Source organism: Lissotriton helveticus, chromosome 1_1, assembly GCF_964261635.1.
Source record: "Lissotriton helveticus chromosome 1_1, aLisHel1.1, whole genome shotgun sequence".
Taxonomy (NCBI): Eukaryota; Metazoa; Chordata; class Amphibia; order Caudata; family Salamandridae; genus Lissotriton; species Lissotriton helveticus.
Window position 1 is genome coordinate 464,211,116 of NC_136057.1, and position 17,441 is coordinate 464,228,556.

The 17,441-nt window shown below is 44.3% G+C and overlaps 1 protein-coding gene across 1 annotated transcript in view; it reads right to left on the reverse strand.

Annotated features, from left to right (window-relative positions):
- The window catches only part of LOC144811522 (patatin-like phospholipase domain-containing protein 2), a 245,088-nt gene that overhangs the window by 129,515 nt on the left and 98,132 nt on the right, over positions 1–17,441 (reverse strand). The window contains exons 5-6 of the mRNA XM_078673863.1: positions 11,682–11,742; positions 5,901–6,122 (exon numbers count right to left, since the gene is read on the reverse strand). Of these exons, the coding sequence (XP_078529989.1) occupies positions 5,901–6,122; positions 11,682–11,742 (283 nt within the window). The remainder of the gene's footprint in view (positions 1–5,900; positions 6,123–11,681; positions 11,743–17,441) is intronic.

The following is a 17,441-nucleotide window of genomic DNA, read 5'->3' on the forward strand; positions in this document are numbered from 1 at the left end:
TCTGCAGTTTGTCCTTGAAGTGCTCTAATGAGTCCCACAAAGCCCTATCATAACGTCCCAATAGTGCTGCAGCACTAGATAGTTTTATGGATGCAGCTGTAGAGCTGCACACTTTCCTTCCCCATGAATCCTGAGCTCAGCTCTCCTTGTCCTGAGGGAACGTTGCGGAAGAGGCTACTGCTCCGATGGTCTGCTGTTCTTTAGGATCCTTGCAGAAGCCGTTTTGAGCGTTGCTCGGGCAAGAAAAATGTCCATGACTGTTTGCAAAAGGCCCGGAACCAATGGCAGAGGCCCCGACACTGACCTCTGGTGCAGAGTCTCAAAGATGACTAAGGTAGATGTCTGAGGAGCGGATATTTCGATATTCAATTTTTGGGCTCCACTTGTCAGTTCATCATGAAAGGTATTCATGTGATCCACAGGCGATACTCTAGTGGGTGAACTGTCCGTTAGTGTGGGTGAGTAACCCCTCTTAGAAGAATGTATAGAGGAGGAAGACCAAGAAGGTGATCTACTCCTTTTGCGGCGGCTACGGGAAGTGGACCTCCAACCTGATAGAGACTAGTTCCGTTAATGACCCCTGGCAGTGTTGGCAGGTCTCAGGAGACTGAGACTCAGGAAAGCAGAGAATACAAACAGAATAGGACTCTGTTTTAGGCTTCTTTTTGCCACAGGAAGGGCAAGGGTAAAACAGAGATGGCATCTCGAAGTGAAAAAAGCCAAACTGCTAGGACATAAGCAACTTCCTACTCCAACAGGTGTTGTATGTCGAAAAAAAAGAAGTTACAGGAAAAAAAAGGAGATCTTTTCTGACAAAAAAGTAAAAGAATCTGTGGAGCAGAGTAACCAGGGTCCTGACTGAAGGAGCTGGAAAGAACAACTGTCTTAACTGTTATCCCTGAGGCATGATGGGAAGCTGGGGGTCATGGCTGCCTTAAAGCCATGGTGACAGTTTTTTTATGTTTTACATTTGCTTTCATTTTCCATGCTGTTATGTTTTCCAGTGCAGCCTATAGGCTAACACTGCCTGTGTTTTCTTCCCAGGACTAATATTCTGCTATTCATTAAAGGCAGTTCAAGTGTCTCTTGGCCATCCTGGTTTGTTTATATATGTTGCAACAACAAGGTTTCAGAGCATTGCTTAGCCTTGTGTGTGTTTTTTCTGGGAGGATGCATTGATTGGTGAAAATGTATATATATATATATATATATATATATATATATATATATATATATATATATGTGAAAAGCAAACGCTCAGGAGCTTGGGAAAGAACACGATCTCGCTCTGCCCTCCGGCCTTTTCATGCAACCTGTTTGCTTTTGTCGTGTTGTGGTTCAAGGTGCCTACGCGTTTCAGGGTCAACAGCCCCTATAAACTACCAGTCCCAGAAAGCATTGCTTCAGGTGCCACACCTGCGTATAATTACTGTGGGTATTTACTGGTGTTTGCCGCTTGCCGTCATGTCACATGGTCTGCCACTGAAGAGGGCGTTGGCCCGAAACGCGTCTGGCAGGAAAAGGACTTTGTTCGCGGCTCGCGCCCTCGCGTCAGTATTAATTACTACCCGTAAATGCATTCCCACCTTGGGGCAACTCTTTCTTCCATTTGTTGGCCGGCCCGGCTGCGGGTTTGCACTACCGCGGACAACTGCGGGTCCACAGCTGCCTTATTTGGGCAGCGTATTGTGGTACGGGAGGTGCCTCTTACTTGCGGGGTGCTTGCGGGGACATTGGCAATCCTTTAATACTTTTTTACATGTGAATGGCGCCGGTGACCCACTTGGGTTCTATTTATAAACTACCAGTCCCAGAAAGCATTGCTTCAGGTGCCACACCTGCGTATAATTACTGTGGGTATTTACTGGTGTTTGCCGCTTGCCGTCATGTCACATGGTCTGCCACTGTAGAGGGCGTTTGCCCAAAACGCGTCTGGTAGGAAAAGGACTTTGTTCGTGACTCGCGCCCTTGCGTTGGTATTAATTCCTACCCGTAAGTGCATTCCCACCTTGGGGAAACTCTTTCTTCCATTTGTTGGCGGCCGGCTCGGTCGCGGGTTTGCACTACCGCGGACAACTGCGGGTCCACAGCTGCCTTATTTGGGCAGCTTATTGTGGTACGGGAGGTGCCTCGTACTTGCGGGGTGCTTGCGGGGACATTGGCAATCCTTTAATTCTTTTTTACATGTGAATGGCGCCGGCGACCCACTTGGGTTCTACTTATAAACTACCAGTCCCAGAAAGCATTGCTTCAGGTGCCACACCTGCGTATAATTACTGTGGGTATTTACTGGTGTTTGCTGCTTGCCGTCATCTCACATGGTCTGCCACTGAAGAGGGCGTTGGCCCGAAACGCGTCAGGCAGGAAAAGGACTTTGTTCGCGGCTCGCGCCCTTGCGTTGGTATTAATTCCTACCCCTAAGTGCATTCCCACCTTGGGGCAACTCTTTCTTCCATTTGTTGGCGGCCGGCGCGGTCGCGGGTTTGCACTACCGCGGACAACTGCGGGTCCACAGCTGCCTTATTTGGGCAGCGTATTGTGGTACGGGAGGTGCCTCTTACTTGCGGGGTGCTTGCGGGGACATTGGCAATCCTTTAATACTTTTTTACATGTGAATGGCGCCGGCGACCCACTTGGGTTCTACTTATAAACTACCAGTCCCAGAAAGCATTGCTTCAGGTGCCACACCTGCGTATAATTACTGTGGGTATTTACTGGTGTTTGCCGCTTGCCGTCATGTCACATGGTCTGCCACTGAAGAGGGCGTTGGCCCGAAACGCGTCTGGCAGGAAAAGGACTTTGTTCGCGGCTCGCGCCATTGCGTTGGTTATAATTCCTACCCGTAAGTGCATTCCCACCTTGGGGCAACTCTTTCTTCCACATATACACACATATATATATATATACACATATACACACACACACACATATATATATATATATACATATATATATATATATATATTTTTTTTTTTAATAAAAAATTGAATATATAGTTTTTATATATTTTCCGGGGTATCCATGCATGGGTGTGAAAATATAGTAATTATGACTATTGATGAGGATCCCCTGGAAGAGAACTTCGATTTAAGATATGGAAATGCTGGAAGCCAGTCCAAAACTTATTTGGGTTATCAGGGGAGCATTACCATAATTTGATTTATAGGGAAAAGTTGTAAGTTCTTGCGAGGTTCACTACAGCTACATGCTAAAGAGGGTAAGCTTACATTACAAGATAGACTCAGAACAGCTTATTAGAATTACACTTCAACACTTATCAGTCTGTAGGGTAATGCAAAGGTGGTTTGTTTCTTTATATACCTGCTGGGTAATTTAAGCAATTATTAAAAACAAACTCAACACTGCATAACTCACAGTAAGTTCAGGAATAAATGTATTACAAGCCTTTCACAATAAAACAGTAGTCCATGTTGTGGGCGAACAGAAATATCAGTAGCAACTGAATATGTGTGATTTTAAACTGTTCATCCCTGTACCACTTACTCACGGAGAAGAGACCCGGACCTGAAAATGACAAGGAAGTAAGGTAGATCAGGAGCCTCTTACACCTAATCAAAATTTAGCCTGACTAACAAAGTATTTGCCTCAATGAACATGACTGCGTAAAGTTAGATTTAGAAAAGACAGGCAGACCCCTCAGTGATTAAAAAAAAAGCATGCAAAACAATGATAAACCTTTACGCTGTGGTTTAGATATCCCCACATGATGCAAAGAAAAACAAGCATTGGCATAGTCAATAGGTCTAACCTTTGGGACCTTGTAAGTGTTTAGCCATGCAGCACTCTATACTGGGTGCTGTGCCGCCAAGGATTTTAAATCTAAACAATTACTACATCATACAGTAGCAAGGCATGCGCACTGGCCCAGGCTCGACCTAAAAAAGTAAGCACCAAGCTCCATGTCATAAAATAAGCAGTAATTTGTCGGAAGACATAGCCTGACATTTGACCTCTGGTTTGGCACACACAATAAATGACAAAATAAAAATACTAATTAAAGGCATCTTTATTGCTCATTCACCTTCTGAACTCCATCCATACTTCTAGCGCCTGTGGTATAACAGCTTAGGTAAGACACACAACCTCTCCAAAGTATGCTCAAACATTTCCCTTAACAAAACGAGAAACCTAATGGCTTTGATGAGCTTGTTGAAGCAGATGACACAATAACACCCACAACTTAACATACAATATGGATTGTTTTGTAATGACTAAATCTGAAATGTAAACATGAAAATAAAAACGAATTTAATACATTAAAGGGAAAAACAGACAGGTTGTGTAAACATGCTGCAGCTGCCTCATTCAGACAACATTTCAAAGAGCTGTAAAATGGTTCAACTATTGTAAGGGTTGTCGGTGTAATGTATGCATTTGCCTCAGAAGAGGGTGTTTAACTTGTCACGCTGCTAAAGTAGAGTGCTATTGAATCAGCTGAATAGAGATTAAAATTGATAAGAGAAAGGGAGGAGCATTGTAAGAGCATGAACTGCAGGGCACCTTGTAAAGACGAGACAGAAAATAAACAGCAGCACGGGGAGGAGGCGGAGAAACAATGGGGTGAGAGAAGCAAGAGCAAGGGAGGAAGGAGAGCGAGGCGCATGGACTTGGAAGGAGGGTGAGCGAGTGAGAGAAAATCAGAAAAGACAGAGAAAGGGAGGAAGCTCACCAAAAGGGTGAGAGAGTCAGTTAGAAGAAGGTAGAGAGGGAAGACAGGCAGGAGGGAAAGAGAATGGGGGGGGGCAAGAAGGATTAGTTACTTACCTGTAATCCTAGTTCTCATCCAGGGGTATACTCATTAAAGTCATAAGGATCCTGCACATGGGCGGGGATTATTCCTAGATTATGACTATTGATGAGTATCCTCTGGATGAGAACAGGAGAGGCATAAAGATGGAGTAGAGTGGAGGAGTGTGGGAGACAGGGGCACAAGGTTGGAGGAATGAGTACAGCGCTGGGAGAGTTAAAGATGGGGTTAGGGGGGCGGAGGCTGACTGGGCGGAAGTAAGGGGTGGGGGCGCTGGAGGGGCAGAGAGACCGAAGAAAGAAACACAGGCGGAGAGAGAGACACTGTGAGAGAAAGAGACAATATGAGAGAAAGGAGGATAAAGGAGAGGCAGGGAAAAGAGGTGGTAGGTCTGGGTAAGAGAAGGGGACAGGCAGGCGGACGGACAGAAAGAAGCAAAAACGTCTGGCGAGTGGTGTGCGATGTGCACGTACTGTAAGGGTGCCCGCGGGCGATGCGCCTAATGAGCCATGACGAGAGAGGAAAGCCAGATGGCGCCTGTGAGCGTAACCACACGCTTTAGGCCACACAAAAAGCGTGTGGTCAGCTTTTTGAAGCTCACTTACTAAAAGTCTCACCAGCGCAGCGCATGCACTAGCTCAGGCAAGACCTAAAAACTAAGGATTAACGACATTGTAGAACAATTCACTTACAGGGCATGTAAAGTTAAAGCCACAGTGGCCCGTTTTCACACTTGCAGGAACTTGCACTTTCCTTTTTCTTTAAAAATTACCTAACAAACTCGAAATATTCGAAAGAGTATTTCAAGATCTCCATAAGAGTTATGAATAGAAGAATACATATACAAGAACAATTTCATAATTGGGAATCAAAATACAGCATTTAGCTGCACATATTTCAACAAATATCTCTGAGAACCTGTCTAAGGGCTTTAGAGTAATGTGCCCCAACTACTTACACTATTGAGAGAAATATAATAAAATAGATTAAAATACTGTTTTCCACAAGGTAGTCCAAGAAACTGGCTTCTAGATCCAATTCCCTTTAATTGTTGATTATATTTGGACTTCTACACTAAAACAGGAAAGAGCTTAAAAAAGGAAAAATATATCAGGCAAAAGAATGAGAGTACCTTTGCATAGTCGTGGAGGTAGTTTCTCGACTATTCTTTTATCCAAAGGCCACCGTTTGCTTACAATCTGTTGTTTGAGTGCTTTCATCATCTTTTCATTGTCCTCTTTGGCTAGGCACTGAGAAAGCGTTTTCTTATATTCACCAGCTGTGCAGCATTTTAGGACTGTTTCCGATTCTGTTAAGTGCAAATCAACTGAAGGATCGGCCAGACTCAACAAATCTATAAGAAAAATAGAACTGTTAACCTTGGCTACAGAAACCAACTATGCAAAATGTCCTTGAAGCGGCGAGAACTTAAATCCCTTTGTGAAGCATCCGTGAACATAAAATCAGAGCAGGGTTTCTCGAACCCTCCGGTTAGAGACGCTTTGATCTGGTCACCTGGTGATGGCAGATAAATCAATTATGAATCATTACTAATGTTGCAAATGGAGGACCTATGATGTTGAACTCTGGATACAAAATATACATGGGAAACAAAAATGTCATGTAATGCTTGCACTAACCACAGCAGATGTAACTACTCTGAGCCACGTTCCACTGTTACTCACTGTGTCACTATATGCAGTGACCAACCATTTCTTTATTCTTGGCTGCTTCAGCAGGAACAGTCCAAAACAAATTGAGACAATGAAAGACTGGTTTTAGCCTTGCTCGGCCTCATTATGAAGGTGCAAATTGAGTCCTATAGCTGGAGAGCATTGGAATCAACTGACCGTTGATTCCAATGCTCTCCAGCTATAGGACTGCTGCAACTGCACTCAGAATAAAGGAGCACCTTTCTGCTGAGGCCCAAACAAGTGTCTCACTAAGCAAAACATTATTCTGAGTGCAGTTGCAGCAGTCCTATCGCTGGAGAGCATTGGAATCAACGGTCAGTTGATTCCAATGCTCTCCAGCCATAGGACTCAATTTGCACCTTCATAATGAGGCCAAGCAAGGCTAAAACCAGTCTTTCATTGTCTCAATTTGTTTTGGATCCCAGTCACTGGTAATAATCCTGAGCCACATTCCAGTTCATCATTTTTCTGTAGACCTAATGTTCACTAGCTGTTGAGCTGGACTGGTCCTACTGAAGCAGGACCAAAGCTGATTTGTAGACGGTTGAACAGTGTTTGTAGTGCCCCAGGGAGCAAAACAAAAAAAATGATGGACCGGAGCACCATCCACATTAACTACCAATGACTAAGATTAACCCCTTCCGTGCTCCCGTTGGCCGTCGCGAGCACTACCTGGCTGGTGCTGCGAATGGCCAACGGCCGACGCGGCCCCGCCCACTCCTTAGAACGCATGCACTGTGCCGAAATAATGGCCGCGGTAAACGGGTTAATTCAAGCATTCCATTGAACACATTTGTGTTCCTAAAGGAAAATTGTGTCACAACAATGAAAGTAAGAGAACTGACCACTTAAATAAACATGAGAGAGCAGTCCATGTGAAGTGGGTAAGCTACACAATGAAGCAAATTTAAAGTGATTGTTCTTCCACATATATATTTTTGCTTATGCCATACCAGTGCTGAAATAACCCCTTCATCTAGATGTCATCCCCCCAATCCATTTAAAATCCTCCAGATGACAGTGGAAGAAACTGATTCCCTCAAAGGCATCTTTCCAAAACCCACTGGTGATCTATCTTATTAGTTCTGGAGTGTGCAAGAGTTGAATCTGCTCCAGAAAGACGACTATGATGACATAAGGGCTGACCCATCTTCACTACACCCTACAAGTACAGTTAGCATACAAACACAGAGTTAAATAAATCAGCTTACCAAAAGGACTACGAGCCAGATTTAAGATCACGAAATAAACAATTATTTCCCTTAAATGAACATAGAAAATCATTTTTAGGTCTCGGTGAAGCGAGCGAAGCTCGCTCTCGCCAAAGACCTATAGTCAGCGTGTGTGCTTTCCAGGAGGACAGCACTGGCCGCGCGCGGCGATTTGTTAAGGTCACGCGCACGAGAACGCCCTCGCGGCCAGGTGCTGTCCTCCTCGAAAGCTGCCTCCCTTCCCCGTGCAGGGCGGGCCGCCGCGCTGCCTGCCGCGACCCGGAAGCATTGTTTTTATCTGTTTCCCGGTTCCTTTGCCAGCCTCTCTCTCCGATTCCTTGAGAGGTCTGAGGAACCCCTTCCTGCGCAACATCCTGTCCGTGTTTTCTTCATTGTTCGGGCCACCATTTTTAGGTTAGTTTTAACATCCATTACTATTGAACGCATGTCTTCATCCGGGGCTTTTTTTTCAGTTGTGTGTGTGGGAGGGCTCACCCTGTCTTGTGTTGCAGTGCCCATAAAATGTAAGTTTGGGCTGCTTGGAATCAGGCTTGTTCATTTTCCCCACGGATATCGTTCAGTCTGGGCACTCTCTTGTTCTCTTTCACATTCTGCTGGTGTGCAAACGTCCCTTGTCCGGTCTGAAGCAGATCCCTGTGTTCGGCTAGGTCAGAGGGGCAGCCAGGCTCCAGGGCGTGCGTCGCAATGCTGTCTTCGCGTAGCTGAATGTGGGTCATGCAGCCCTCTCCTGTCCGCCTAATTGGTGACTGCCGGAGCAACCTTGAGGCAGGCCCGACGAGTGCAGAGGGCGTCGGTGTGGTCCCTGCTCCCCATCACTGCCGAGAGGCCCAGCGTCTACGAGGGCCCCTCAGTCTCGCTGTGTCTTAGGCAGGTGGGGCGAGTAGCGGAGGACGTGTCGTGGAAGGCGGAATGTGTGGCCTACTCTCGCACTGTGTCCTCTCTACCGCCAGTCCCCCACACCCCAGCAGTAATCTCTTCTACCTCAGCGCAGCTCCGACGAACAACAGGCCAAGGTTCTAGCCACCTCTGTGTGCTGCTGTTCTTTGCGCAGCCTGGGGCAGTTTTCCTGTGCTCAGCTCAGCCCGGTGCCACAATGTTTCCCCCGCGGTGTCAACCAGGAGCTCCTTGACCTCCCCCAGTTGACCAATCGCAGTTTGCTGGGGTATTGCAAGGCTTTTCGAGTATCTGCTCCGATATTATGGTTATGGCAATTTCATTGACCAGAGTCGACTTTAGCCATTGTTTTTAGATTTAGTCATCCCAAACAGTAGTGGCTGGATGTGGCGGAACTGACTGTATTAATTAATGGTTCAAATCGGATTGTGGTCCGCTAGATGTTGTCCTGGAACTGTTTAATGTATTTATTTGTTTGTGGAAGGATTTTTGTTTTTGTTTGTCTGCTGGGGATTTTATTAACTATTGCTCTTAGGGCAACTGTTCAGTTAGGAGGCTTCTGCAGTCAAACTGTTTGACTTTGATCCAGTGTTGTGCCTCCGCGGACAAGATCTATTAAAAGTAACCTGCTATGAATTGTTGTTATCGAGGCTGATTATAGCCTGTGGATGTGTTGATGACCCTTGTCCAATTGTACAGCTTTACTGCTGTGATACAAGCGAGATTGTGCCAAATAAAAAAAAAAAAATTAATGCAAAGCATTGTCATTTACAATGCCAGTAACTCAAACTTTAATGCTGCGAGACCTATTGCATTGTAAATGCTTGTTTTATTATAGGAAGTGTTTGCCATTGGAAGGTTGGTGATTTAGTCGTAGCAGTTGCAGTTTTAAGGACTAAGAGAAAAAGATGGATTCTACTGCCGACTGACTGATTATTCAATTTGTGAGCAGAGGAAAGAAATTGTTACTTGTACTCCTGGTTCTGCACTGTAGGAATCTTTATTGAAAGCATTAATGTTTAAACATTTCCCTGCTGCGTGCGGGGACCGAGTAACATTTTGTATTAAATATATTTCACAGATGATAGAGAGACCAGCATGTCCAATGCAGAAAAGCAAACTGTAAAGATGATCAAACTCAAAGCCTTAGATATTGTTACAAATGTTTAAAAACACCTCCCAAAAATACATCGCAGCACACTTGACTCAAATTGCTGCTTAATATGTCTGCAAAAGTGTGGCAAAATGTAGTCAGAGTGATTTTTAACATTAGAAGAACTAAAAAGCACAGTCTTTCAGAATCTAGGTGCTTCCATCTCTCATGATACCTACCACTGCGACCCAGTCCGCTCTTAATTGCCATCTGTGTTACTTATTTTGAGGATCGGCTCACATACATGGTTTTGCTTTAACTTATTTTAACTTATTTTGATGACTAACAGCCAAGAAGCGTTTTCAGGTGTCTTTCACCTTTTCCTTATGGTTTTTTTCCACCACCATGCCTTCACTGCTTAGTAAAAGTGCTTCCTGTAGGAGAACCAAAGGCTGCAACAGACGTTCAACAGTTGTATGTGGTCTGCCTCCCAGCATGTCATCCTCCCAAATAGTGTAAATGTTGTTCTAAAATGTCAAAAAGACATTAAAGAACCAAGAAAGCATCAGACCGCAAGATCCTAGGATAAAAAAAAATACTAGCCAGGCCAGCATAGAAGACTCTGCTTCAACTGCACTTACCATCCATGACCCACTAGTGGAAGATCCATATAAAGAAAAAAGGCATCACCACCAGCATTCCCTAGAGACATTGATGGCTTTGACATTAACAATTGGTATGGTGTCGACATGTAGTAGAGGATAGACCCTGTCTCGTTGCTGAAACACGATAGTCAAAGTCAGGCAAGTCTATGTCCAAGCACTCCCGGCCGACGTCTTCAGTTAACTCAACACTCCGGCCCTTTTCAACGTCACATCATTCAGTGTAGGAACATCTCTCGGAATTGCATAGATTCGACCATTCTTCCATGGTCTGCATGCGCTCAAGAAAAGGCTCATACTGTGTCCATCACATGATCAGCCTCCATATCGTCTAAGACCTCCTCTGTTCCACTGCAGGTGCCACTGAAGTCTCTTCTACTTCCTCCTCCAATAAAAAAGCCTATACTGGTGTCTGGGCATGCATCTATGTTTCCTGCAAGGTGGAGAATTTCTGTTCCTAGGCAGTCACCAGATTGTATAGTTCCATCTCTCACTTTCTGAAAAAGTAAAGTATAACTGGGTCCCAAGACACCGCAGGGGCTTATTAAAATGTTCATGACTCTCAATAAAGATCTATAATGCAGAACCACTACAAGCGAAATGGTTGTATTCGAATTAGTCATATCCATCTGCACTCCTGACTTCCACCATTGTCTGGATGCAGGATGACAGGGAAAGCAATATCCAAAGAGCCTATTGCTTATTGGGTAATAGAAATTAGATTTTTTCACCCTACACATTCTTGAGTTGTGCTAAAATTCAATTATCTGGTTATCACTTTAACAATGTTTCATCAAGAGGCTAGTGCATGTGTCAATAATTTTTTTTTAACTTGTTTTAAGAATACAAATTTCTTTCCTGGAAATTGTGTGCTCAAGAAATTCTCCTAAAAGCCCTTCAGAATTCAAGGGCTTGTTACATATAACTTTAATCACATTTATTAAATGTTAATTTACAGGACCGTACTTACCACACCCTTAAGATTCACGATAGCCTTTTGTACTGTTTATTCACACAAACATTAACAGCACTGCATTTTACTGTAGTAAACACAAGAAAAATGACAAAAGACCTTGATTTTAAGGAAAATACGAAATTCTCTAGGAAACTCACACTACATCTGTTTCAGCAAAACACAGGACCTGTTTTACTTTGTGAGAGCGATCTCCTACTTTACTTTTCATGGTCTTTTACTGATGAAAAACTAATGATATAGCATGGACAAAGCATCTCACTCACTCCAGACTGAGGTACCTACTGCTTTGCTCCTAAAGCTACAGATTATGCACAGTTGATAGTTACATTACCAAATGGATGAAGTAAATGAAATGAACGTACTGTTTTCTTTCAGGAATCTAAGTGTGTCATTGTATCCCTGCTGGCACATCTCTCCAAGCACCTGCGGACACAGTTATGTTGGTTAACTATGAATTGCAGAAGCAATCACAAATAAAAGAACACAAAAATAAGCCAAATTGGTTCAACACTGTTGTAGTCTGTACTTAATTTTTTTAAATGAATGACTATCCATAATCTGATGTCTGTACTTCTGATGTGTTAAAGGGGATTTTACACTGTTTTTAATACCCTATGCTAAATAGCAATTTGAGGATGATAAACAGTAGTTTTGCAATATTAAATAAACTTTTAAGACACCAAAAGCTGATAGATAACGAGTATGTCCTCATCTCTATGCTGTAGATTCTGAAAACACCAAAACGGTAAAATAAGAAAAGGGATGAAATCGAACATTAGAACAATATTTGACGTCATGGTAACTAGGCATCATCCTCTTATTTGCTGCTCCTGGACAGTTAAGAATATTTTTCTTTGGAAAGGATTCCTGGTACATCCGCACCAGCCGACGTATTGGCGAGATGTGTAGGGCATTGGGAAGTACCTATGGCACTTAACCGGTCAGGATAAAAATGGGCAGGACCAGAATTACCATTATGCGTGATATCTGGCCTTGTCCTCAACTGATCTGTATGGACGACCACCCCCTCCCCAATAGACTCGACCCATGAAAGTCAGTCAACCTGATTGAGGCAGTTATACCTGTTGGCATGGATAAAGTTGCTCTGCGTTGTTGTGTCATGACGTAGGTGCCTATATCTTGTACCGTCAATGGCAAAGCCCACCCTAGTCCAGCCATCATTTCCTCCCAAATGCAAATTACTGTTTCTTGGATAGAAAAAGGACAGCGGTACCAATTGTATGGATGAATTTCCTGGGCTCCCCAGCCAATTGCAAATGTGAGAAACAATGTTGGAGTTCCTAAAACTTACCAAAATACGATCGCCCCCTATTTTCTTTACGGTATGTCCTACCCAGGGAACCCTCCTGACCATCAGTATTTCCCCTCTCATATTGGGTGGGAGTGGCCTGTGAATATTCAACCAGCTGATGACTTTGTTTCTGAGTGAATCAAAGGGTTCCATTATAGAGTCGGAAAGCTCAGGGACCCCGATCAAAATCACGGTGTGAGCTGCCGCCTCTGGAGGTAAGTTAACTATATTTGGGTGATTTAGACTATTAGCAACCCGTCGAGGGTGATCGGCAACCCTAGTGGGCGTCTTTTCTTTCCTCTGGGTTGGCGCTGTAAATGGAAACTTTGACTTCTGCACTAAGGGCACGGGAGGGAGTTGCCTTTGTGGGGGTATTGGATTGGGTTAGGGTGTAGTGACCATAGATACACTCTCACTACGAGGGGCATTGGTCTTCTTCACCTTTGGGGTACTAGAAGCACTAAGGGAAGAAAGAGACCCCATACTCATCATAGTTGCACCTTGAGCGCTTGTCAGAATCCTTAGCTGATCCTCCACCCCCCCGGTCGCTACTTCTAAAGCTTGTAGTCTAATATCAATATAATCACGCCTGGCCAACAGGGGATCTAGAAGTTTCTTAACAGCATCTACAATAAAATCGATCGACTGGGCCCTTACACCACAAGACCCTTCACCAAAAATAAAGGGTCCAGCCGATACATGCGTCTGTGTATCAACAGGATGCACTGAGCTTGCCGTTTCAGTAACCATCACGGTAGCAGGATGTTCCATCGTTTCAGGCCCAGTGTCAATAGAGTTTGGGATCTGATCCAATTTGGGCCTTTTTTTACCCTTCGGCTGTCTAGCTCTTTTTGTCTTTGGGACTGCACCCTCCCGGAGGCCCCGTGAATGTACTGCATTTAAGTCACTACCCTCATCCACAATGATAACTGGGTTAGGTGTTAGAGAAATGGAGAACTCGGATGTTGTAAGACCGGAGTCTCGGCGTGGATTAGAAGGGGTCCGCAGCTTCTGCAGAACAGATTCTATGGTTTGGTCTATACTATCCAAGAGAGAAAAATGGGGGACGTTCTCAGTGTCCGGGGTTTTAGCAATCACAGTTAGACACAGGGATAAGTCAGATCCTTCCACAGACTGATCTTCTGGGGATGTCATGCTATTGTTTACAGCGGTATTAAGTTTGATGAGAAAACTATCCAAAGTACCTGTAGCCTTGGTGGATAATCCTGTTGTTTTGTTTCTGGTCTCCCTCGTTGCCATGTTCTTACAGTATCGGTATGGCTTATTCCCAACCAAACATTAACAATCAATCAATCACAGGGGGACCTGAGCGGCTACACAGGGGCCAAGAGGGATGGCCCGGTCCGGTCTCTTCCGGGCTATAACGGGCTATACCGGGCCCGCCCTTGGCCCGGGCTTCGCCCGTGCTCCGTCCCGCGCGGAGATGCGCCTATATGCATGGGGGAGGGGCGGGAAGAGTCGCAGGAGCGCCTGATGCTGATCGCGCTCCGTCTGCTGGGACTCGCAGTCCCGCACCCTCTGGGCAGTAATTGGCAATGTCGGTAATTCCCCAAAAGCGTGCCCCCAGTTGGACACCTCACGGGTCTCAGGAAAGCTTTTCTCTTCTACTACTCGGGAAACAGGTTCACCTCCGCACGGCTGACTCTGATATCTACTCATGATCTGTGACCTTTTACTAGTAATGTTAACTTAGAAATAATTAAAAGAAGGTAAGTAATTCATTCTGCGACAAATCCTAGATTAATTATACTTGTTGATCCTTGTTTAACGAATAAAATATAAAAGTTGGCAGGTAAGTTGGTATTAACTTAACTTAAACACCCTTCCAATTTATGGTTGGGTTCCAATTCTTCTCTTTTCTTATTTTACCGTTTTGATGTTGTATACCTTGGGTGCCTGGTGGTGGCGCAGTGTTTTTCCCTGAACACATCAGTCACCGAGGCAACCTTGGTGGGGAAATGCACTCAGTGCAGCCTCTCCATCTCTAGTGGAAATCTTGGAGAGGTCCGCTCACTGCACGACCTCACCAGAGTCACCGCATCATGGAGACTGGCGGTCTCCGCCTGAGCTTCGCCCCTGCAATCCCAGGACGAGTGGTGCTTGTCTGAGCACCAGAGCAGCTCACTGCGGACTCCGGAGGCAGCCGGAGAGATGGCCACTCTTCCCTCGTCAGGGCGGAGGTCACTATACGCTCGCGACCCCGCCCAATATTTGCCGTACTGCCCCCTACCTCCCATCAAGTGAGGATGTATGGAGGAGTAAGCCAAAACAATTAAAAAAGAGAAAACGGACCAAAAACCAGAGACAATTCGCGCTGTGCGTTGCTATGACTACTCAAAGCGTGAGTGTATAACTGGCATTTTTTCATACACGACAAGAGTGGTACGGTTTTCTCTGGCACAAACGAAAGCTAGAAAAAGGGGCACAAATACATAGAAAGGGGGATAAAGAATTTAAGTTGAAAGACCCCTAAAAGTTAAACTAAAGTAAAAATGATAGATGACAACCAATGAGGAGGACATTGCTCCCCTTAATGACAATATGCTAATGAATTTCTTTGAGAAACAATTTAAGTCCTCATTAAAAGAGACAGTTGAGGTGGTTTTTAACAAAAGAAAAAGAGACTATGTTACTGAGGACGACTCAGTTATCCTTTCTGAGGAGTTAAGGTTTTAAAAAAAGACTAACCACCTTGAGCCTTATGGTAACCTGTGCACTACACAGGAGCAGGAACCATCCCTAGGTACCCTGTGCGCTACAAAAGAGCAGGAACCTACCCTAGGTAGCCTGTGCACTATAAAAGACCGGGATCTATGCCTAGGTAGCCTATGGCCTACGGAGAACCTGGGTGCCCATAGTGACACAATTAGAAAGAGCGTCCATGTTGGCGCAATAAGTTCAGGTGTCCCTGGCGGCACAAGTAGACAGAGTGACCTTTATGGCACAAAAAACCTCAGTTTTCAAATGGACAATGAAGAGTACCCATTCACAAGGAATTCTGATGCTGAAGCGGATGAATACATTTTTGAATCATTAGAAACCTTGGACAATAACCTCCTTGATGAGGACTTAGTCCAACCAAGTAATCCAAACACTATCAAGGATCCAACAGGTATGGAGATGTTTAATCCCATGCGCATCACACACCCTAGAGGCTCTGATTGGTGGCCAATGAACCACGTATCGAACTTTACGTTCTAGATCCATAAACACCTTGAGAAGGAGACTAGAAAATCTGATGAGGGCTGAATGCCCTAAACCCATCCTAGACAACAAATCTGGGATGGCACCAAACTTAGACCCTGAACTACTGACCTTCCTATTCAACACAGGAAGCGACCCACGAAAAAGACTTGAACGTTGCCTCAAACAATGCCAAGACAGCGTACTGGATACTCTCGAGCCACTAGCTAGAATCCTGGACTTGGCAGAGGAAGCATCCCTGAAGTGCACCCCAGTAGATGTAGGTACTCTGGGGATGGAGTCAACCTGCTTTATGCCTCCTCTGTAATTACAAAGCATGACTAACCTCTGGGAAAAGAAGAGAAACACTTGATTGTAAAAAACTATGTGTAGTAACTCGCATGAAAACTTACGAAGTAATGCCTAATTTTCGATAAAATGATGAAGACCAACTACTAATATCGTTTGTTAAACCATGTAAAGCAGTATCTACAGCTACCATTGCAAGATGGGTGAAAACACTCATGTTGGAATTAGGAACAGATTTGTCCTAATTTGGGGCACACTCCCTGTGGAGCGATGGTCAGTAAAGTGTTCTGAGCACGAGGTTCCCCCTGATGTTTTATCTTAAACCTGTGGAGCATGTGAGTAGTATAGCGTTAAAGCACTTTAAACATGCATAATGGCAGCCTCCGGTCTTTCAATGAAATTATGATTCTCCAATTTGTCATGCAGACAGAATCATGATTTCGTTAAAGACAACGGAGGCCAACATTTTCCCACCCACCACACCCTGGTGGACAAAGGCAAATGCATGGTTTAGAGATATACTTTGTTTTAGTTATAACAGTGTATAGATTGTAATCATTTTTCAAGGAATTGATTAACTTCATCCTGAAAATCTCCGATTATTTAATGCCTTATGAATTGATATCACCTGATTTTCTTCCATTCTTTCAGACACCTCGTCTTTGTGAGAATCCCTTCGCTATCGAATGCAATTCGAGTTGAAGACGTCAATTAAAAGAATTTATTGTTTTTCTGTTGCAGCTGTAAGAGGATGATGCCTAGTTACCATGACATTATATATTGTTCTAATGTCCTTATGGAATGTTTTATTAGTGATGAAACATGTTCTTTAAAGGGCAGCAATAAAAGTACTATTGCATGTTAGCTTCTGTTGTCTTTAATGAAATCATGATTCTCTCTGTATGATAATTGGCGAATTGTCATTCTGGCACCATCTGCTACGTATGGTGCAGTGGGTTACTGTGCACCTGCCTGCTTTCATCCTGTTCGGATGACAATAGGCAGACCAGTGGGCTGGTACTCAGTTTGAACTAGACTGCCCATTAAAAGTATGGCTCACAGTGTAGCACTTAAAAAGGTGGTGCTAATGACTTTGTTATCTCCTAAACAGAATGTGTACTTGTAAAGTCAAGTGCTTCATTTTTGGGCGGTAATGAAACAAATTTCTAATCAGGAGTTCTGGAGTCACTCCCCCATGGCTTAAACATAACTACATTTAGGATTATTTCAGCTCTGCCCCCATTCCATGATTTTCTCAGATCCCTCATATAATGTGGTTCTTCTAAACGTATGCAAA